The sequence below is a fragment of the Topomyia yanbarensis genome, chromosome 2, assembly GCF_030247195.1.
Source record: "Topomyia yanbarensis strain Yona2022 chromosome 2, ASM3024719v1, whole genome shotgun sequence".
NCBI lineage: Eukaryota > Metazoa > Arthropoda > Insecta > Diptera > Culicidae > Topomyia > Topomyia yanbarensis.
The window spans coordinates 428,756,012-428,778,881 of NC_080671.1; the positions used below are offsets into that span (position 1 = coordinate 428,756,012).

The window sequence follows — 22,870 nt, forward strand, 5'->3', positions numbered from 1 at the left end:
CCTGGAAACATTTTGTTGCATCGGAACAAGATTTAATAGTCATATTGTTCCACAGACGAAATCGGTTCTCGTATTGTTGACAAACGCTAAAGTCAAGCTTTATGTTACAAATACAATTTTTATTTGTTTGGCATATATTTGCAACAAATTGAAAGTGAAATAGCAAAAATTACAGACACACAATTTTAACAGAAACAAGTGATTGTATACCTGACTATCGCTCGGATTGATTTGGGTAAGTCTGATTAATGTTTCTGTTGTTAGTTTTTATTATTCTCTATAATATGTAATTGCAGATGTATTGAATCAATCAGACCGTTGCCTGTACGAATGAAAAAAGGAAGTAAAAGAAATTCCAGTTCGCGTTTTAAGAGCAAAAGGAAGGTCTGTAATTGTAATTATCAACAAGTCATACCAAGTTCCAAGCGTAAGTCCTATAGATTTTTTTTACATGTACATAAAAAACAATATTAATTTCACACTTTTTTATGTGTAAACTTGTCTTTTACTTATTTCGAGAAATTCCCAGTGAAGGTTGGATTTGAACAATTTTAAACTATCGACAGATCTACATATTTAATCGTTTTCAATCAACCGATTTCGACATATTTCGTCGACCTATTTCGTCTGGTGTTGCGTCGACAGACACTCATGTTAAACTCTCATAAGCGTCGATGCAACAATTTATAAATTCGTCGATTTCGAAGTCGGGCGATTCAGCCGACCAAAGCCGATTTAGTCGCTGGGAAAATCGGGAGGATTTTTTACGGGGATATTGGGCAAAATATTATCGTTTCCTCATGTCATCCGTAGCCCATTGGATAAAGGCAGCGCCAGTTCCTAAAACTATCAGATGCAGCCCAGGTTCCATTCCCGTTTAAGAGTAGGTATTTCGGAATTCTTCGACAGAGTGTGTGGGGGTGTGTTAACAGCCAAAAATAAATGTCACAATAAAGTAAACATTGAAATACAATTCAAATGGTACAAACGAAGTTCATAGAATTAAAAAAATCGTGAAATAGAGTTTTTTTTATTATTTTCGTTTCAAAGCCGTAATACAGCATTTGGAATGTAGGATATTATTGCATTTATTTGGCATTTAAAATGTCACCTAAATGCTATACCGTTACCATTTAGGGCTACCAAGATGTGTCAAATCTCAGGACATTGACGGCGTCAAATTGTAGGGGCTAGCAGTAAATCAGCCGTATATTTTGCCAAAAGCGGTTTTTAAAGAGCATTAAGGGTGACTTAAATGCTGAATAGCATTACAAAGGCTGCAGTGAAGGAACATATACAGCTGATAACAGGCTGTTGTTCGTGCTTCTTGGTTACCTGGGCTATATAGTAAGCGATTTCTGGAGCCAGCGTGCCAATTTGACGTCTTCGAATTTTACTAATGGGATTGTTGCCGAGAGTAGCAATCGGCACAATTGGCGCAATTATAATGAATAAATTTGAATTACTGTCAATCCTAGAAAACTCAAAAAATATGCTGATTTCGTTTTTAGATCAGAGTTGCTCTAGGTTCGCTCGGAGCTGTCACTTTTGTATGGAAACTGTAAACATTAGAGCGAACCTAGGGCGACTCGATTCTAAAAACGAAAACAGCAATAGTTAATTGCTTTTCTTAACGTAGAGACACATACGCAGAGAGAGATTTTGCGAGCTGGATATCTGAAAAGGGTGCGCGCGTCAGAGTAAAGAACAAAGCAAAATAGGCAAACCTTAATTGCATAACCCTGCCAAGAAATGGCAGACGCCCGGTGTATTGGTGGAGTGCCGAGATTGCAGCCCTACGATCAGCCAGCCTCAAAGCTAGACGTAGGACGCAACGGGCCCGCTCCGAGGAAGTAAGAGCGGACCGCCGTGAAGTGTTTCGAGCTGCGAAATCGACATTTAATAAGGCTATTAAGAGCAGCAAGAGAGTGTTTTTCGACAACCTGTGCGAGGGTGCCAACGCGTGGGCTCTTCACCCCCCCAAACGGTCACCGGACCAGTTGCCGAAGATTATCGAAGTACTCTTTCCGTCTCGAGCTACAAGTCGGTGCGGCCGAAATGGTGCCCGCGGTGACGAACGAAAAGTTACTCGCAGTAGCTAATTCCCTAGCAACGAACAAAGCTCCAGGGTCTGATGGAGTTCCAAACAGCGCTCTCAAGGCAGCAAGCATAGCGAGCCCGAACTTGTTCAGGCCAGCTATGCAGAGATGCCTGGACGAGTGCCGTTTTCCTGATAGATGGAAAAGGCAGAAGTTGGTACTGCTTGAGAGGATCATCCTCAACAGGCTAACCCCGTAGTTTTCGAAAGGATAAGTCCACGGTAGACACTATCAACCCTATGGTAAAGACCGCCGAGATAGCGATCCAACGGAAAAGGCGAGGTATTCGATACTGTGCGTTAGTGACCCTTTGTCGTGAAGAACGCATTCAACAGCACAAGCTGGGATGCCATCGCGCTCTCGTTACGCCGGCTTAACCTGCCGGTGGGTCTGTACCGGATCTTGGAAAGCTACTTCCACAACCGTGTACTATTATACGAGACCGATGCCGGTCAGAGAAGTGTTTCTATTACCGCAGGAGTCCCGCAAGGCTCGATCCTGGGCCCGGTATTATGGAACCTTATCGTCGAAGATCGTCGGTTTCGCCGACGATGTAACCTTGGTGGTCTACGGGGAGTCAATTCCAGAGGTAGAATTCACTGTAGCTCCGCCGCAAAGGTAGGTGGACTCATCGGCATTGCCCCCATGGGGAAGTTCACTTCCATCTGACACAATTCCTGTCAGGCCATGGCTGCTTCCGATAGTACCCTTCACAGGTTTGGGTACGCGGAGGCCCCAGTCTGCCCTGACTGCCCATCAGGTGTTGACGAAACTGCGGAGCACGTATGTCCTCGTTTCGACGTCGAAAGAAGAGCAATGCGAGACGTCTGCGGACGGGACACAACCCCTGATACCCTTATCCAGAGGAGGTGTCATGTTGAAAAAGAATATTTCGCAGTGATATACGTACGAAATATTCTTTGTATATAAACAATTTGCCATTCACGGGACGGCAGTTGACAGTAAGAACTGTCATATGGAACGTGCTATAAAAAGCTCGGAGATGTCATCTGACAGAACGTCATGTGACAAAAGCTTCAAGTGGGTAACTTGAGCTTTTGCATATGGACGCCGCGCATGGATGTGTTGCTTACTATAGGCAGAGGGTATGACAGGGTATGGCAGTCAATAAGGGACTGTGATAAACAGTGCATGAAATATCAATCGATATCGAACTATGTTAGCATTATATAACTTGACGAACAAGAATCAAATAAAGTTATCTCAAACCTACCTACAGAAATACTTCGTGTTTTCTTACGGTATTATCAACAGGTTATGGGCCCAGTAGTTAACTGGAACTAGCCACCTGGACTATTGTAAAATAGTTGTTTTGGAAGATACACGTTTCGGGTAGAAACGGCCGGCGAGGACCAGCGTTTCGGGTAGAAACGGCCAGCGAGAACCATCGTTTCGGACAGAAGCGACATCCGGCGAGGACCAGCGTTTCGGGAAGAAACGGCATCCAGCGAACACCAGCGTTTCGGTAGCAAGCAGAGGATGGCGACCCAGCAGCAAGCTGGAGGATCTGCCGAGAGGATGGCAACCCAGCAGCAAGCTGGAGGATCTGCCGAGAGGGTTACTCTCGAGGACAGAAGAGGTGGTGGCTACGAGAGGGGAACTCTCGAGCGCACCGTGCCGACGACGGCATACTTCGGTAGCGTCAACCACGAATCGATATTCGACGGTTCGGAGTTGCGGTTCCCAGCCTGGAAATGGCGAATGGAACATCATCTTATAAAGATGAAACTCCAGCACACGTTGCTACGAACGCCCGAAGAAGAGGACTTCTACGAACCAGTAGTAGGTGCCTCGGAAGAGCTAGAAACAGCCAGGAAGGCTAAGCTCAGAAAACGGCTTGATGACGACGTCGAAGCATTGGACGAGATTGTCATGATGGTCAACAATGATGTTTTGAATAAACTCATTGGGCTCAACTATGCGAAAGAAGCCATGGATACTCTGGTCAGAACGTACCAAAAGGGCGGTACAGCCGCTATGGTTAATATGCGGGACCGGTTGTATACCATCAAACAAAGACATCACGACAAATTGTCCATGATTTTTGATGAGTACGATCTGATTATTCGCGAGCTAGATCGTATGGGTTCAAAAATGACAGCATCGGAAAAAGTTCATGCTCTACTGATCTCCATGCCAGACAAGTACCGACACGTCAAAGGCGCTCTGATGGTACTGACGAATGAAGAACTGTGTGCCAAGCCGATCATGGAGATCAAACGAATGTTTATTGATGCTGAAGCTGGGGAAGAGAAGCAGACAGAAACGAAAAACGTTGCGCTGTCTTCAAAGTACAAGCCAAGGAGAGAGGTAACCCGATGCTTCGGTTGCAACGAAACTGGGCATTTCAAAAATAAATGCCCACTAATGAAAAAGTTTAACGCGAAGGAGAAAGATAAGTTCAAGAAGCAGCAAAAGATGGAGCCTACAAAGAGCTTTGCAATGATGACCAAAGCGGATCGTGGTAGGAGAGTCAGATTCGTAATTGACTCAGGAGCAAGCGACCATATGGTTAATGACGAGAAGCTGCTGGAAGATGTCGAAGAATTAGAGAAGCCAATCACCATTTCGACGGCGAAAGCGGGCCAGAATTTACGGGCAACAAAAGTTGGAAAAATGCGATTAAAGAGTGTTGTGGGTAACAATACAACAAAAGAATTGAAATTGTACAACGTTCTTTTTACTCCGGGTCTTGAAGAAAATCTCCTTTCGGTTAGAAGGGTTAGCAAAAATGGTAAAAGGGTTACTTTTACGGATGAAGAGGTTATCTTTGAATTTGAAGATGAAGTAATTGCTTCAGGAATCTTCGTTGATGGTTTATTCCACCTTGATCTATTTCGGGAAGAAAAGTCGGCGGAAGATGGAACAAACTTAGCATTGTTCGGAAAGAAGGTGAGTTTGGAAACATGGCATAAAAGACTTGGCCATATCAGTGATACGAGTTTGGAGAAACTAATTAAGAAGGGAATGGTTGAGGGTATCAATCTAACTTCTGGAAATATTAGTGAAACAAATGTATGTGATGGTTGTATGGCGGGGAAGCAGGCTGCATCCAAATTTAAACAATTGCAGCTGCCAAGATCAAAACGACCACTGGAACTCATACATTCGGATGTTTGTGGAAGCATGGAGCAGGAAACCTATGATGGCTATCGTTACTTTGTAACCTTTATAGATGATTATACGCACTTTCTCGTGGTTTACCTCATGAAACAGAAATCGGAGGTTTTCGAGAAATTTAAAGAATTCGAAGCAATGGCGACAGCATTCTTCGAAAGACGTATTTCAATGCTAAGGTGTGATAATGGAGGGGAATATACAAGTAACGAATTTCAAGCTCATTGCAAAAGAAATGGTGTTAGAATGACGTTCACTGTTCCATACACACCGCAGCAAAATGGTGTAAGTGAACGTATGAACAGATCTTTAATGGAAAAGGTCAGAGCTTTGCTTTACGAAAGTGGATTAGCGAAAGATATGTGGGGAGAAGCATTATATGCAGCAACATATCTAATCAATAGATCTCCAACAAGTGGGATAGAAGAGGACAAAACTCCGTATGAAAATTGGTTCAAAAAGCGACCAAACTTGAATCATTTAAGAGTTTTTGGGTGTAAAGCATTTAAACAAATACCTAAAGAGAGGCGTCAGAAATTAGATTTCAAAACAAAACCTTTGATATTTGTGGGGTACGCAAATAATGGTTTTAGATTATGGAACAAGGATACGCGTTCAATAGAAATTGGCAGAAATGTAGTATTCAATGAATCTACCAGAGCCAATCAAGATATTGACCACACAAGCATGGATTTCGTAGAATCATCTGGTCAAGATTTAATTAGATGTACACGCTTAAACCAAGGAGAACAGAACGAAGACGAGGATGCTGCTATACATCCTTCTGATGAAGAACAGCATGAAGAATGCACACTCGAAACAGAGCAAGATAATCTAGATTCACTTGAAGAATCAGTTGGCGAAACTGACTATGAAAGTACAAATGAAAATCCAACAGACGAAAGAGAGGACGTCGATGATGGTCAATCATTGCGTCGAAACAAGAGGGAGAGAAAGATACCGGGTTGGTATTCCGATTATACAGCAAAAACAGCAATGAGTTTCAACGAAGAGATTCCGCAAACTATTGAGGAATTGAAGAAAGTTTCTGATTGGCAAGAATGGAAGCATGCTATTCAAGAAGAGTTTGATGCATTACATCAAAATGGCACTTGGACAGTGGTTAACTGTTTGCCAAAAGGAGTTAAACCAATTAACTCAAAATGGGTTTTCTCAATGAAAGAAGATGGAAGATATAAAGCACGATTAGTGGCAAAGGGGTGTTCACAGCGTCCTGGATTCGATTACTGTGAAACATTTGCACCAGTCGCCAAACTAGAGAGTGTTCGGTTAGCACTAGCCCTTGCTAACGAGCATAAATTGTTAGTACATCAAATGGATGTCAAAACTGCATTTCTACATGGGAAGTTAGAAGAAGAAATATACATGAAACTTCCACCAAACGTAAATGGGCAAAGACAAACTGTTCGTCTACACAAATGTTTGTATGGATTGAAACAGGCAAGCAGATCTTGGAATAAACATTTTGATGATGCAATGAAAACACTAGGTTTTGTCCCTCTTAAAAATGACAACTGCATCTATAAGTCAAAATCTAGAGGCATTATAGTAATACTATATGTAGACGACATTTTACTACTTGCCAAAAACATCGAAGCAATTACGTGGATTAAAAAGAAACTTGGAAGGTTATTCCAAATGAAAGACATGTTAGAGATTAAGCACTTCCTGGGAATGGAGATAAATCGTGATTTGGAAAGCCAGACTATTGAAATTTCTCAAACAATATACGTGGAGAAACTTCTTAGTAGATTTGGGATTTGCTCTGCGGTAAACACCCTAAGCAAATATGCTAACTGCATCACCGATTGGCACTGGTCAGGATTAAAACGAATATTGCGATATTTGAGGGGAACGAGCAACACAAAAATAATTTATTCATCAAATAGCGAATATCCAGCTTTAGTAGGATTTGCCGTTGCAGATTTTGCAAATGATCCTGATGATAGGAAATCAGTTTCAGGATACGCATTTCTACTATACGGTAATCTTATTTCGTGGTCAACGAAACGACAACCGACTGTAAGCTTATCAACAAGTGAAGCAGAACTGATAGCACTTTGCGCTGCTACGAAAGAAGGAGTGTGGTTAACACAACTTCTCAATGAATTGGATGTAAACATAACACCATTCATCATAATGGAAGATAGCATCCCATGTATCAACATAGCACAGGAGCCAAGATCACATCAACGGATGAAACACTTGGATATCAAATACCTTTTCATCCGGGATCTCATCAAAAATGGTAAAGTAAAACTACAGTTCATCCCAAGCGTCGATCAACCTGCAGATGCCTTCACTAAGGGGTTACCTAAAAATATACACAGAAAGTTATTCGGTGTATTGAATGTGCAAATTGTGGGGAAGTGTTGAAAAAGAATATTTCGCAGTGATATACGTACGAAATATTCTTTGTATATAAACAATTTGCCATTCACGGGACGGCAGTTGACAGTAAGAACTGTCATATGGAACGTGCTATAAAAAGCTCGGAGATGTCATCTGACAGAACGTCATGTGACAAAAGCTTCAAGTGGGTAACTTGAGCTTTTGCATATGGACGCCGCGCATGGATGTGTTGCTTACTATAGGCAGAGGGTATGACAGGGTATGACAGTCAATAAGGGACTGTGATAAACAGTGCATGAAATATCAATCGATATCGAACTATGTTAGCATTATATAACTTGACGAACAAGAATCAAATAAAGTTATCTCAAACCTACCTACAGAAATACTTCGTGTTTTCTTACGGTATTATCAACAGGTTATGGGCCCAGTAGTTAACTGGAACTAGCCACCTGGACTATTGTAAAATAGTTGTTTTGGAAGATACACGTTTCGGGTAGAAACGGCCGGCGAGGACCAGCGTTTCGGGTAGAAACGGCCAGCGAGAACCATCGTTTCGGACAGAAGCGACATCCGGCGAGGACCAGCGTTTCGGGAAGAAACGGCATCCAGCGAACACCAGCGTTTCGGTAGCAAGCAGAGGATGGCGACCCAGCAGCAAGCTGGAGGATCTGCCGAGAGGATGGCAACCCAGCAGCAAGCTGGAGGATCTGCCGAGAGGGTTACTCTCGAGGACAGAAGAGGTGGTGGCTACGAGAGGGGAACTCTCGAGCGCACCGTGCCGACGACGGCATACTTCGGTAGCGTCAACCACGAATCGATATTCGACGGTTCGGAGTTGCGGTTCCCAGCCTGGAAATGGCGAATGGAACATCATCTTATAAAGATGAAACTCCAGCACACGTTGCTACGAACGCCCGAAGAAGAGGACTTCTACGAACCAGTAGTAGGTGCCTCGGAAGAGCTAGAAACAGCCAGGAAGGCTAAGCTCAGAAAACGGCTTGATGACGACGTCGAAGCATTGGACGAGATTGTCATGATGGTCAACAATGATGTTTTGAATAAACTCATTGGGCTCAACTATGCGAAAGAAGCCATGGATACTCTGGTCAGAACGTACCAAAAGGGCGGTACAGCCGCTATGGTTAATATGCGGGACCGGTTGTATACCATCAAACAAAGACATCACGACAAATTGTCCATGATTTTTGATGAGTACGATCTGATTATTCGCGAGCTAGATCGTATGGGTTCAAAAATGACAGCATCGGAAAAAGTTCATGCTCTACTGATCTCCATGCCAGACAAGTACCGACACGTCAAAGGCGCTCTGATGGTACTGACGAATGAAGAACTGTGTGCCAAGCCGATCATGGAGATCAAACGAATGTTTATTGATGCTGAAGCTGGGGAAGAGAAGCAGACAGAAACGAAAAACGTTGCGCTGTCTTCAAAGTACAAGCCAAGGAGAGAGGTAACCCGATGCTTCGGTTGCAACGAAACTGGGCATTTCAAAAATAAATGCCCACTAATGAAAAAGTTTAACGCGAAGGAGAAAGATAAGTTCAAGAAGCAGCAAAAGATGGAGCCTACAAAGAGCTTTGCAATGATGACCAAAGCGGATCGTGGTAGGAGAGTCAGATTCGTAATTGACTCAGGAGCAAGCGACCATATGGTTAATGACGAGAAGCTGCTGGAAGATGTCGAAGAATTAGAGAAGCCAATCACCATTTCGACGGCGAAAGCGGGCCAGAATTTACGGGCAACAAAAGTTGGAAAAATGCGATTAAAGAGTGTTGTGGGTAACAATACAACAAAAGAATTGAAATTGTACAACGTTCTTTTTACTCCGGGTCTTGAAGAAAATCTCCTTTCGGTTAGAAGGGTTAGCAAAAATGGTAAAAGGGTTACTTTCACGGATGAAGAGGTTATCTTTGAATTTGAAGATGAAGTAATTGCTTCAGGAATCTTCGTTGATGGTTTATTCCACCTTGATCTATTTCGGGAAGAAAAGTCGGCGGAAGATGGAACAAACTTAGCATTGTTCGGAAAGAAGGTGAGTTTGGAAACATGGCATAAAAGACTTGGCCATATCAGTGATACGAGTTTGGAGAAACTAATTAAGAAGGGAATGGTTGAGGGTATCAATCTAACTTCTGGAAATATTAGTGAAACAAATGTATGTGATGGTTGTATGGCGGGGAAGCAGGCTGCATCCAAATTTAAACAATTGCAGCTGCCAAGATCAAAACGACCACTGGAACTCATACATTCGGATGTTTGTGGAAGCATGGAGCAGGAAACCTATGATGGCTATCGTTACTTTGTAACCTTTATAGATGATTATACGCACTTTCTCGTGGTTTACCTCATGAAACAGAAATCGGAGGTTTTCGAGAAATTTAAAGAATTCGAAGCAATGGCGACAGCATTCTTCGAAAGACGTATTTCAATGCTAAGGTGTGATAATGGAGGGGAATATACAAGTAACGAATTTCAAGCTCATTGCAAAAGAAATGGTGTTAGAATGACGTTCACTGTTCCATACACACCGCAGCAAAATGGTGTAAGTGAACGTATGAACAGATCTTTAATGGAAAAGGTCAGAGCTTTGCTTTACGAAAGTGGATTAGCGAAAGATATGTGGGGAGAAGCATTATATGCAGCAACATATCTAATCAATAGATCTCCAACAAGTGGGATAGAAGAGGACAAAACTCCGTATGAAAATTGGTTCAAAAAGCGACCAAACTTGAATCATTTAAGAGTTTTTGGGTGTAAAGCATTTAAACAAATACCTAAAGAGAGGCGTCAGAAATTAGATTTCAAAACAAAACCTTTGATATTTGTGGGGTACGCAAATAATGGTTTTAGATTATGGAACAAGGATACGCGTTCAATAGAAATTGGCAGAAATGTAGTATTCAATGAATCTACCAGAGCCAATCAAGATATTGACCACACAAGCATGGATTTCGTAGAATCATCTGGTCAAGATTTAATTAGATGTACACGCTTAAACCAAGGAGAACAGAACGAAGACGAGGATGCTGCTATACATCCTTCTGATGAAGAACAGCATGAAGAATGCACACTCGAAACAGAGCAAGATAATCTAGATTCACTTGAAGAATCAGTTGGCGAAACTGACTATGAAAGTACAAATGAAAATCCAACAGACGAAAGAGAGGACGTCGATGATGGTCAATCATTGCGTCGAAACAAGAGGGAGAGAAAGATACCGGGTTGGTATTCCGATTATACAGCAAAAACAGCAATGAGTTTCAACGAAGAGATTCCGCAAACTATTGAGGAATTGAAGAAAGTTTCTGATTGGCAAGAATGGAAGCATGCTATTCAAGAAGAGTTTGATGCATTACATCAAAATGGCACTTGGACAGTGGTTAACTGTTTGCCAAAAGGAGTTAAACCAATTAACTCAAAATGGGTTTTCTCAATGAAAGAAGATGGAAGATATAAAGCACGATTAGTGGCAAAGGGGTGTTCACAGCGTCCTGGATTCGATTACTGTGAAACATTTGCACCAGTCGCCAAACTAGAGAGTGTTCGGTTAGCACTAGCCCTTGCTAACGAGCATAAATTGTTAGTACATCAAATGGATGTCAAAACTGCATTTCTACATGGGAAGTTAGAAGAAGAAATATACATGAAACTTCCACCAAACGTAAATGGGCAAAGACAAACTGTTCGTCTACACAAATGTTTGTATGGATTGAAACAGGCAAGCAGATCTTGGAATAAACATTTTGATGATGCAATGAAAACACTAGGTTTTGTCCCTCTTAAAAATGACAACTGCATCTATAAGTCAAAATCTAGAGGCATTATAGTAATACTATATGTAGACGACATTTTACTACTTGCCAAAAACATCGAAGCAATTACGTGGATTAAAAAGAAACTTGGAAGGTTATTCCAAATGAAAGACATGTTAGAGATTAAGCACTTCCTGGGAATGGAGATAAATCGTGATTTGGAAAGCCAGACTATTGAAATTTCTCAAACAATATACGTGGAGAAACTTCTTAGTAGATTTGGGATTTGCTCTGCGGTAAACACCCTAAGCAAATATGCTAACTGCATCACCGATTGGCACTGGTCAGGATTAAAACGAATATTGCGATATTTGAGGGGAACGAGCAACACAAAAATAATTTATTCATCAAATAGCGAATATCCAGCTTTAGTAGGATTTGCCGTTGCAGATTTTGCAAATGATCCTGATGATAGGAAATCAGTTTCAGGATACGCATTTCTACTATACGGTAATCTTATTTCGTGGTCAACGAAACGACAACCGACTGTAAGCTTATCAACAAGTGAAGCAGAACTGATAGCACTTTGCGCTGCTACGAAAGAAGGAGTGTGGTTAACACAACTTCTCAATGAATTGGATGTAAACATAACACCATTCATCATAATGGAAGATAGCATCCCATGTATCAACATAGCACAGGAGCCAAGATCACATCAACGGATGAAACACTTGGATATCAAATACCTTTTCATCCGGGATCTCATCAAAAATGGTAAAGTAAAACTACAGTTCATCCCAAGCGTCGATCAACCTGCAGATGCCTTCACTAAGGGGTTACCTAAAAATATACACAGAAAGTTATTCGGTGTATTGAATGTGCAAATTGTGGGGAAGTGTTGAAAAAGAATATTTCGCAGTGATATACGTACGAAATATTCTTTGTATATAAACAATTTGCCATTCACGGGACGGCAGTTGACAGTAAGAACTGTCATATGGAACGTGCTATAAAAAGCTCGGAGATGTCATCTGACAGAACGTCATGTGACAAAAGCTTCAAGTGGGTAACTTGAGCTTTTGCATATGGACGCCGCGCATGGATGTGTTGCTTACTATAGGCAGAGGGTATGACAGGGTATGACAGTCAATAAGGGACTGTGATAAACAGTGCATGAAATATCAATCGATATCGAACTATGTTAGCATTATATAACTTGACGAACAAGAATCAAATAAAGTTATCTCAAACCTACCTACAGAAATACTTCGTGTTTTCTTACGGTATTATCAACATGTCAAGCGGTGTAGAAGTGGAACGCAGTCTCGACTGCAACCACTCAGATTGCCTACAGGTTGCAGAGAATCTGGCGCGCCGAGCAGCCGACGACAAGCATGACTAACTTGTGATTGGTTCGTTAGAGCGGAAAGGGCTGAGCGCGGAGAAGTTAGTGAATGGTCTGCTCATGCTGAGGCAAGGGTGGCACAGTGGGCGACAACCGCGAGAGTGAGTGAGTACATCAAGTACTGCCAACCCCCCAGAAGTAATGCCGGGAGGTAGTTCCTGGGGAAAAGATGGTGGAGCCCAATGGAGTTTATTTTTTGTTACCCCTCGTCGAGCCCGACACGCCAGTACACTTCCGTGTGGTAGCTTGACAACTACTAAGTACGTGTACTGCATTCTCCATTGTAAAAAAAATCAAAACAATGGGACCGTTTTGACCGTTCAGCAACGCTCTTTCACCTTACTGAAGCGGAGTGTTAGTGTGAGGAGGAAACATTGGAATACTTGGTCTTAGATTGCTGTAAATTCGAAAAGTAGAATTGGAGATATGATCAACGAATTAGTGACCAGAGCTGACAGTTTGAATAAGAATAACCTACCGGTAGCCCTGTCTAATGGCCTACATCCACCGCCATCGCGGATCGTGTATTTCACGTCAATGCACTGGTTGCGGCTCGCCGAGGCGTCACTGTATCGGTCGGCACGCCGAGCCGTTGAGGACTACATTAAATTGATCGCTTCGTAGCATCAATGGTCCTGCTCGCTCTGGGAAATACGGTTCCGCGAGAAATTCCGGCGCTGGAGAACTCTGTAGGGTGTAGGCTGGACGCACATCCAGGGACTATCCGAGCAGATCGCGCCATAACTGGGAGATAAAAGGCTCATGGAAAAGGGTATCGATATTGGGAGAAATTCCGCCAGTGGGGAACTCTCAGCCATAGTAGGATAGATTCGTCATCGAAAGCAATCAGAGAAGATGTTCGAAGTAGAACGGTTCGAAGGACTGTTTTAGCGGTTGGACTCGAAAGTGAATCCCACACAATACCAACACAGTACAGGTCATGGGTTTGAAGTTTGTTTGAAATTTATCATATATAAAGTTTAAATATAAAATAGTATAAATATATGAGGTAAAAATTCGGATACCAAAGTAAACACTCCTTAATTTTATTACAGTACATTACGTTTCCTTTTTATTTACTTGTATCATTTGCATCTGCCGCTTACAGTTTGTTTTCTTTGTGTGTCGTGTCACCTCAATATATACAAAACAAAAACAATAAGTTCCATCTCATTTGTTGCATCCTGTTTACTACTCTGCCGCGGTCTTTGTCGCATTGTGCTGTTGACCGGATTTTTTTTGCTGTTCTTCTTCTGTGGGACACGGCATAAACTATAACTTGTTGGCTTTTCCCCCTGTTAATGTATATAATTTGTTTTATTTACGTTATTTGTTTTTTTTAAAGAGTACTCGAGTATGAATTTTTGTTAGTTTTTCTTCGATCTCATTTGGGGTATAGGTCGATTGTATGTACAAAATATCAAAAAAGATGATGTTATTTTGCTTTTTTTTTTCTTGAATTACTCTGTCTTTGCGAGAGTGTGTTTGTGTGATGCTCATGTCAAATTGTTTTCCGATGTTTGTTTTAGTGTGATTTTGTATTTGAGTATAGCTTCTCTCCTCCATCAATCGAAACTACAGAACATTTGTTCAATTTATTTTCGAACCTCATGAGACCAGTTCTGGTAATGTTCAATGTTTATTTTCGAATTTAGTTTTAGTGCGATTCGAGTTGGTTTTAATTGAATATTCCACTGAATCGATCACTCAGTTATTCGTGTCGCTTTTTGGCAGGAATTTCCTTTTATTTTGGGATAGGATGGGATAATATTTTTTCGCTTGATTTAACCTGCTTAAAACATTTCTAAAAAGTTTTCATTTGTTTTTACTTTTTTTTTTTGGAAGGAAAGTAATTTGTTTATTTGCCTTAGTTTAAGAAAATAAAGTTATCGTCAATAAAATTGGCTAACGTTTCTAGTCGCTAAATTTGGCAAGAATTACTCAGAGGGTCTTTGTGCCTGTTAGAGCCTAATGACTCTTTCCTATTAAAATCGTCTACTTTTCAATGGAACGACGAAAAACGCTTGCTGCTAGGAGTAAATATTTTGAGCAAATACCGTTTCGATGAGCATAATGATTGCGGGAAACGATCAAGTAAACTTTAGGTATGAAAGTGATGCTTTAAGTTTGAGGAGTGTTTGTTCTGTTTGGAAGCATCAGGGCAATCAACAATTATTGCCTTATATCGGGGCTTCGGCTGAAACTGAACTGGATGTTGCAATGCTTTGCTCTACAAACTTGTACAAAACTGCAGGGGTTTACGTGGTTCAACATAACTAGTTGTGCTGCTAAACTGCGATCAACGACTTTCGCTAGTTGAATGTGATTTAAAATTTATCTACTAAAATGACAAAATTTTCATGATTTCGCTGGAATAGTTTCTTTTATTTTTTTTATTTAACGATTTCCTTTGAAAATAGAACAAAATAATATCTACACCACTGCGTTGTATCTGCTATTCTAGTCTAATTAAACACTTTTTCTGCTAATATTCATCTTTTTTACAATAAATTTTACGTTGCTTGGCCTAACACTTTTCTTCGGAATCTGCTGCTACTATGTCTGAGGCCGGATGAACAATGAAAAAAAAAATGGGACAAGTTGTGCTTATCTGTTTTGTATATATATATCACGTGTCTTTGTGATTCGATACAGCACATGTTGTTAAAAGTTTCAACGAAAAAAAAGCTAACCGAACGGATTCGGTTTAATAGTAAACTTTAAGACCTGCTACAGGGTTGGTAGTTTAAACTGCAGCCACCCTTTACCTATACAATTCGTCTACGAAAACAACACACATGCTCATGCAACAACAATAAAACAATAGAAAATAGGCTTTACACCATAAGACCTAAATGAAAAAAAAATTAATAAAACAATTTAACAAACCCTAACAAGGCCTACTAGACAGTTCAACACTGTCTACAATTAAGACTATTTCCAGCTGCCTCGCTAAATCAATCAGTTTCAATCTAGTCTGCCATCGTGTTGAGTGTTTAAGTAATGCATGCAGTTGACAGTTGGGGGATGGACTGATAATAGCTGCTTCATACTTCTCACCATATCGAACCGGTGTCTGTCACTTTAAGAAAGCTAGGTTTCATTTGTATCTACTTGTATCTTGGCTTAGTTGTTTGTTTGTTTTTGTTTTTTTACTCTGTGAAGAAATACACAAGTCTTTCTCTCGATTTGGTGGTGGTTGTAGTAGTAGTAGTATTAGTAGTTAGTTGTTGTTGTTGACTGATTTGTTCATTTCTATTTTGTTCCGTACCACTCGTGCTACGACTAGACAAAATCGTTTGTGGTTGGTCTGTTTAGCGGTTCCTGGGCCTAAAAGGAGAAAAAAGGTGAAATTTTAAATATTCGCTGATAAAATATTTTTTGCATATTGTCATGCTGGAATCAACTCAATTTTTATTGAAAATTTACGAAAAAATGTAACAAATATTTTAACATATTTTTTGGTTCGTTGCTAAAAATACAGTTCTTATCTGCTTAAGGGATGCATAAGGTTACAGCTATTTTATGAATGCCTACAAAATTAACAGCATTCAATTTAATATATTTAATAACACATGCATAAAATAAAATTAGGATCACAAATAAACACAATATTTGTTGGTTCATTTATAAACCGAAAAATCAGGCAAACGAGCAAAAAAAATTTTTTCTTGTAAGTTTGGCCTAGTTGATACTAAACTCGTCAATCCTAATCTCACTGCTTCCGAAATATTTCCCAGAAGCTTGACAGTGCTGTTATAGTCATTTATTTGCTGTAGAAACTACGGAAATAAAGGTTAAGAATATAACCACAAGGTAGACGATAGACTATTAATTGGTGGATTTTTTTATCGGGACAATCGAACAGCACATAACTGGTGGTTGACTGCAGCGATGCCAGATTTACAGACAGGTCTGTATTTTACAGACTTTTGATGTCTCCTACGGACGTAGCCAGAGATCTACAGACTTTTAAAAGGGTAATAGTGTTTAGTAAAATTGCACTAGAATAACTGTTTCCGAATACGAGTGATTCCTTCACAATAGAATTCTACTTTCAATCTATTTTTTAAGTAAAATTTTAGTGTAACTAGAATTTACACAAACATATACAGACTTTTACAGACATTTTAGTTATTCATCTACAGACATTTCAAAAAAACATGTGGCATCGCTGGTTGACTGGCCAAACACGTGTCGTGAGCCAGGAGATTGGATAAACAGTGGATCGATAAATACAAAGCGACTTACGACCTTACGCATCAGTGTGCGTGATAAATATCAGTTTAATAGGCTAGTTTCTAGATTTGAATTTTGATCGCAGTAGCCATACGCGAAAATATTTTTTCACCTCCGTCAAAAATGAATTCGAATTTCTTTCGCGAAGCACTGGCTAAAGTGAAAGGGAAGTAAAAGTGAGCAAGTAATTAACAAATTTTTGCCAATCTGAAACCGGAAAAGGCAACCAAATCTGCTTAGGTTGTTGTGCTAGAAATCATGCTGAAATTATCGAGTGCTCCATGTGTGACTCGCGTAACGGTTCGAAATATTATAAATGAAAATTGTTTATTCCAGCGAAAATGTGCTAGTAAAATTACTTTTACAAGTGTCTTGCAAATTTCAAAACTTTCAGCGATAAAGCATAACCTAAAATATATCGCTCGTCTGTACCTTACTTGTGGGTTAACCAGTTTTTTACCCTTAAATTATTAAAGCATTGTGTGGCAATTTGTTACCCAGTGCCACAAATGATAGTAAGATGTGTTTTGCACTAAAAAATTAAGTATCCGTTTTTCCTATTAATATAAAGTGATCTGCTCGAATCAAGAACTAGTAGATAACAGTTTAGCAGGATAAGAAACCCAATCAAATGTCATCGATCGCCCCGCTTACCAACAGGTAATTTTTATATCTCATTTCAGATACCTAGCAAACCCAATAGCGTTTTTGTTTTTTTACTGGTACTAAACCGGTATAGTGCAAAAAAAGAAATGGACTGATTACACACAAGTTTGAATTCCATAAGACACTTCAAATAATGCCGATTTCATTTACTGGATCAGAGTTAATCGAGCGCAATTGGAATCCAACTCTGATACCTCTGTACATTTTGACTACAGTTGCCTCAGTTTGACCTCCAAAAACCAATTTAGACTAATTAGCCACGACACAAAGTGAAAATAGATGTCCCAACTAGGGTTGTGGTAACCGGTAATACCGGTACCAAAAATCCCGGGAATACCAGTACTAAACAAAAGTCAGTACCGGTGTTCTGAGGAGAGGTACTTTTGAGGTTTTGGAAGTAGAATACTTCTAACGTTTCAATATAGGGGTTCCGTTTTAAAATTTTCGCCCGTAATTTAACCCGATTTTTACAACGTGACTATCTGCCGTTGCACAGAGCAAAAAATAGATGTTTGCGCTATCTGCTTGGAAATGTGCACAAAATGTTACTAATTCCGTAGAATACACAATTACTAAAAATAACGAAAATAATGGATTTTGTGCAAGCAGTAAGTATCTGCACCATGATTGGTCCGCACAATTCGACCAAGCAGCGAGCGTTGCAAGGACTGCCCCTTTGTCATCCAACGAACTGCAACACACGTATAAAAATGGAACATAAAAAATCCGTTTATTTATGTTCTGGCTGCTGCGTTACATGTCAGTTTTTATTATCCGGTAGCAAAATATCCCATGAGTGCCACTAGGCACTGATAGCATTTCATTCCAATGATGCACTGGCATGCCAGTTTCATGCAAAAACAGAGGACACAATGATCACACACCACAGAAAAAGCAGAACGTTCTTTCTTTCGGATTTCAAATGTGCGTTTGTGATGGGGTGGTTGGGTGCGAGAGACCCTGCTCTCTTGCTCTTTAAATTATGTGTGGTGTGTTCAGATAAATTGACCACGGCTCACTGCGGTGTATACACTGGAGTGTACATTGGAGTGTGTTGGTAAGTGGTAGTGCGGGTGCGATTGACGATTTGTTCAGCGCTGCACAGTGGGATCAATGTAAAAAAGGTGGGACAAAACCTATTTGAGGCCTTAGATGTCATTTTAAAACCAGCATTTCTTCGTATGATATGTTCACAATATTATTCTGAAACTTTTTAAATAGAATATTTTGTTGTTGGACTAAAGTAGAGTACCCGAGCAAAAAATTTTTTTTTCAAAAAATTGTTTTAGAGGGTCGATGTCTTCGACAAAGTTGTAGAATTTTATGTTTTGAATAACTTCTTCTAAGATACCACAGACATCAGACCTCAAATTTGAGGCAAGATTGTTGTTTTTTGAAAATATCAAAAAATCAGATTTTCGATATTTTCATGCTAAAAACCTGAATTGATTAATTTAATATGTTCTACAAACTTACAGGTAACACTAAAATACAACTTTTTATTGTTCTTTGGCAGTTTAAATTCAAAATTTATATTATTTTTTCACTTTTTCATATTGTAACCGTAATTGATCAACTAAATATGTTCTATATGCTTGTAGGTGCGTACAAAATGTAAGATTTGGTTAATAGCTAATAATGTATATAAATTAAAAATAATATAGACACATTTTATGTTATAAACCGTCGTACATGAATGGTTACCCAAACAATGCGTCCAACTATACCCTGTTTCTATGTAGTATTAGTTTTATTCTACGAATAATAGAGTATTGCAATAGCCAAAGTTTGGCTGCACAAAAGTGCACCTAAAAACAGAAATCGTTGATGAAAATAGAGTAAATTTATATGAAAAATAGTTTTAGAAGCCAAAATATTGATTTTAGGTTATTAGTTCCTTCAACAAAAAGTTTTATTTTAGTGTTACCTGCATGTTTGTAGAACATATTAAATTAATCAATTCAGGTTTGCAGCATGGAATTATCGAAAAACTGATTTTTTGATCATATTTTCAAAAAACAACAATTTTACCTCAAGTTTGAGGTCTGATGTCTGTGGTATCTTAGAAGAAGTTATTCAAAACATAATATTCTACAACTTTGTCGAAGACATTGACCCTCTAAAACATTTTTTTGAAAATTTTTTTTTGCTCGGGTACTCTACTTTAGTCCAACAACAAAATATTCTATTTAAAAAGTTGCAGAATAATATTGTGAACATATCCTACGAAGAAATGCTGGCTCTAAAATGACATTATAGGTTTTGTCCCACCTTTTTTGAATTGGTCCCACTGTGCGCTGGTTGTTGTGTGAAGGCGACGATGTTGCCTTGTTGGATGCTGGTATAATAAGTTAATTGCGCACATTTTTTACTAAGGTGACTTTTTCCGATCTTGTACCGTTTTGTGTATAAACGGCTCTGCGAAAAAGTACACGAAAGATCCGAATTACCCCAACCCTGTTCCAATTTGGATCACCCATTTCTTATCGATTTTTAGCAATATAAATGAATTCCTATTTTGGCCAAAGTTATTTCTATTTGATTTTCACTAAATTTCAAATTGAGAAATGAAAAGTTCTCCTTGATATATAAAACTTTGTAGTAAATATATAATACAAAGTAAGAGCTGGGCCAAATTACCTATAATTAGGTTTTGAGCTAAAACGAAGAATTCTGCCATCAGATTTGCAAAAACTTATGTTTTCCTGAAAGCTCACCCGACTGCGCAAATTTTCCTCCCAAATGGTTTTTCGCGATCACATATCAGATCGTATATTCGGCAAAAGGTCCAAATTGGACCAACACATATTCTATTATTCACACACCGATTAAACGAAAAAAGATTGATAGTCTCGCCTATAACAAGATATTAATAAAAGATATTATTCGGCAGATCCAAAATCACGATAATGCACTTGATTTAATTAACTGTTGTTGCCAACAAAAAACTTGTTTTTCGGCTTACACATTTTTCAATAAAGCGCTCTGAAGCAACATTCGCTCCTAGCGCACGCACACTGACACTGAGAACCGCAGTATTTTGTAAGACAGAACAGAGCTACTTCCCCTTATATAATATGTCACAACCTGAGATACCTTACAAATTTCTGCATTAAACCATAATAAATAATATGATACGCTAAATACGCGTTAATTCCTTGCACACGCTTTCGTGGCAAGGAATCGAAGGTTGATAAATACTGGTATAATAGTGACAAACGTATTATAAATGCGCGGAACTTGCCGACAGGAAAATGACTTCGGAATGTACCGCTAGGTCTCTGTCATTCTGAAATGGGTGATTGGAAAATCGGTAGAGCTAACACCTACTACAAGCCGAGATTAAGTTGCTGGCTTGGGGTGATTTCTAGCGCTGTTTTTAAATATAGATTATTCTTACGGTCTTGAATTGATTCTTATGAAACCCCGTGTTTATTGCATTGTTTTGAACCTCTAGATAGTTTGTAGAATGTAAGAAGTTGACGTTTCGAATAAAAATTAAGGTGGTATGGTGTCTTACCTCTTACAATCGGTATATATGCCGCAAAAAATTTACGGTAAGACGCTGCACCTACCTATTATCAGCACTTTAATAAGAAATTGTTGTTAAGTGTAACAATCATGTAAAATACATATAAAAAATTGTCCACGTTATTTTTCTTCAGATTCGTGGGAAAATAGCAATAAACAGGGCCGTCTTAAGATCGGTCGGGCCCCTGTGCGATATTGAACTAAGGGTCCCCCATCATTGAACAGGTGTAAACCGCTGTATTGTAGGATGATTTATCATACTACTTTAAGACTCTTCTAAATTTGAACCGAAAACTATATTTCTGTGGGAAGAATTTATAAAATATATGGAGAAAAAAGATGGGTATAGACTATGCCACCAGGTGACATTATTTACGCAAGATGTTCATTCCCAAAAAATCAAAGTCCTAAGCACTCTAAGGCTCCCGATACTATATACCAAATAATCTGATAAAGCATAATATATCGTGTTTTAATCCAAGATTTCTAAAAGGAAACATTTTAATGGCTAGTAGATTGAAGGTTATTGCGTGGAGACTCCATATGCGGCAATCTGACCTTCATAGTTGCATGACGTTGTTTGAGGAGGTGGATGAAATAGGACGGGTTTGTCATCCAAATAAATTTCAACAGCAAATATATTTCACACGGGAGTTACAATAACACCCAGTTACATTGTTTCGTTAACATTTCTTTAAAATTTTTTTGATTATGAGCAGTACAACATTCCGGATGCGATGTAACTGGGCAAAGTCGATTTCCAACTTCAGTAAAAACTACATATTCTCTTCCAGTTAACATCCCACTTCGCCGAGTCTCGCCATTCTTGAAATAAATTGATATAATGCTGACCGCAAGACCTCAAAAAACTAGGGAGGAGCTTGTTTTTTGTAAATTTGCCTGTTGACGGTCCCAAATGCGATGCAGATCTAAATGATCCCTTCTGAACTGTGTATACTTGTAGTCCAAAACCTATCATTGCTTTTGCTCAAATCAAATTGAAGCTTGATTCGAAATGTTCAAGCGACACTTGAATTGGTTCAACATCGGTCTTGCTGTGTCGCGTTTCCTGCCGCTAGTATCATTACACTTAGTTATCTGATGCTTTTGAACGTTTTGATCACACGCGATACGAATCAATGTGCGATTCTTCGATTAGAAATATTGGGCTATTGACCAAACAATTCTTATATAAATTTTGAACTCTAGATGACTTTCAGTTCAAAATTCTTTTTTATCAACGCACTAAAGAGTTACAAATAATCGTGTGTACATTTTTTCGTTATATTATTATACAATAATTAAATAGCGTTAGTATTGATATACATCCAACCTCAGCGCGAAATCCCGCGCCCCCCGGGCCAAGGCCCAATGTGCCCATGCGTAAAGACGGCACTGACAATGGAGTAAAATCAAATTAATAAACAATCTCCTTGACTGTGTATTATAATATGTACAGTGATTTTTTTTGTTTACGCTATGATCTTGTTTGCTTTTGTGTTAAAACACAACAATAAATGATTTTGTTTTTCTAAAAAATAAATCGTTCATTCAATGCAAAAAATCTATTGCCTCTTTTCTCCAACATTTTCCACGCGCGGCGTTCTTGTTATTCTTAAGGGGTTACATCTCTTTTGATTTTT

General features: G+C 39.3%; 1 protein-coding gene across 8 annotated transcripts in view; it reads right to left on the minus strand.

Moving 5' to 3' along the window:
• Nucleotides 1-13,835: 13,835 nt before the first annotated feature.
• Nucleotides 13,836-22,870, minus strand: part of LOC131685359 (low-density lipoprotein receptor) — a 993,025-nt gene continuing 983,990 nt past the window's right edge. For all 8 annotated transcript variants that reach the window (XR_009304782.1, XM_058969026.1, XM_058969027.1 and 5 more), the window contains one exon: nt 13,836-16,121. Coding sequence is in view for 6 of the 8 variants with exons in the window: in XM_058969026.1 (XP_058825009.1) it covers nt 16,077-16,121 (45 nt within the window). In the remaining 2 variants the exon portion in view is untranslated. The remainder of the gene's footprint in view (nt 16,122-22,870) is intronic.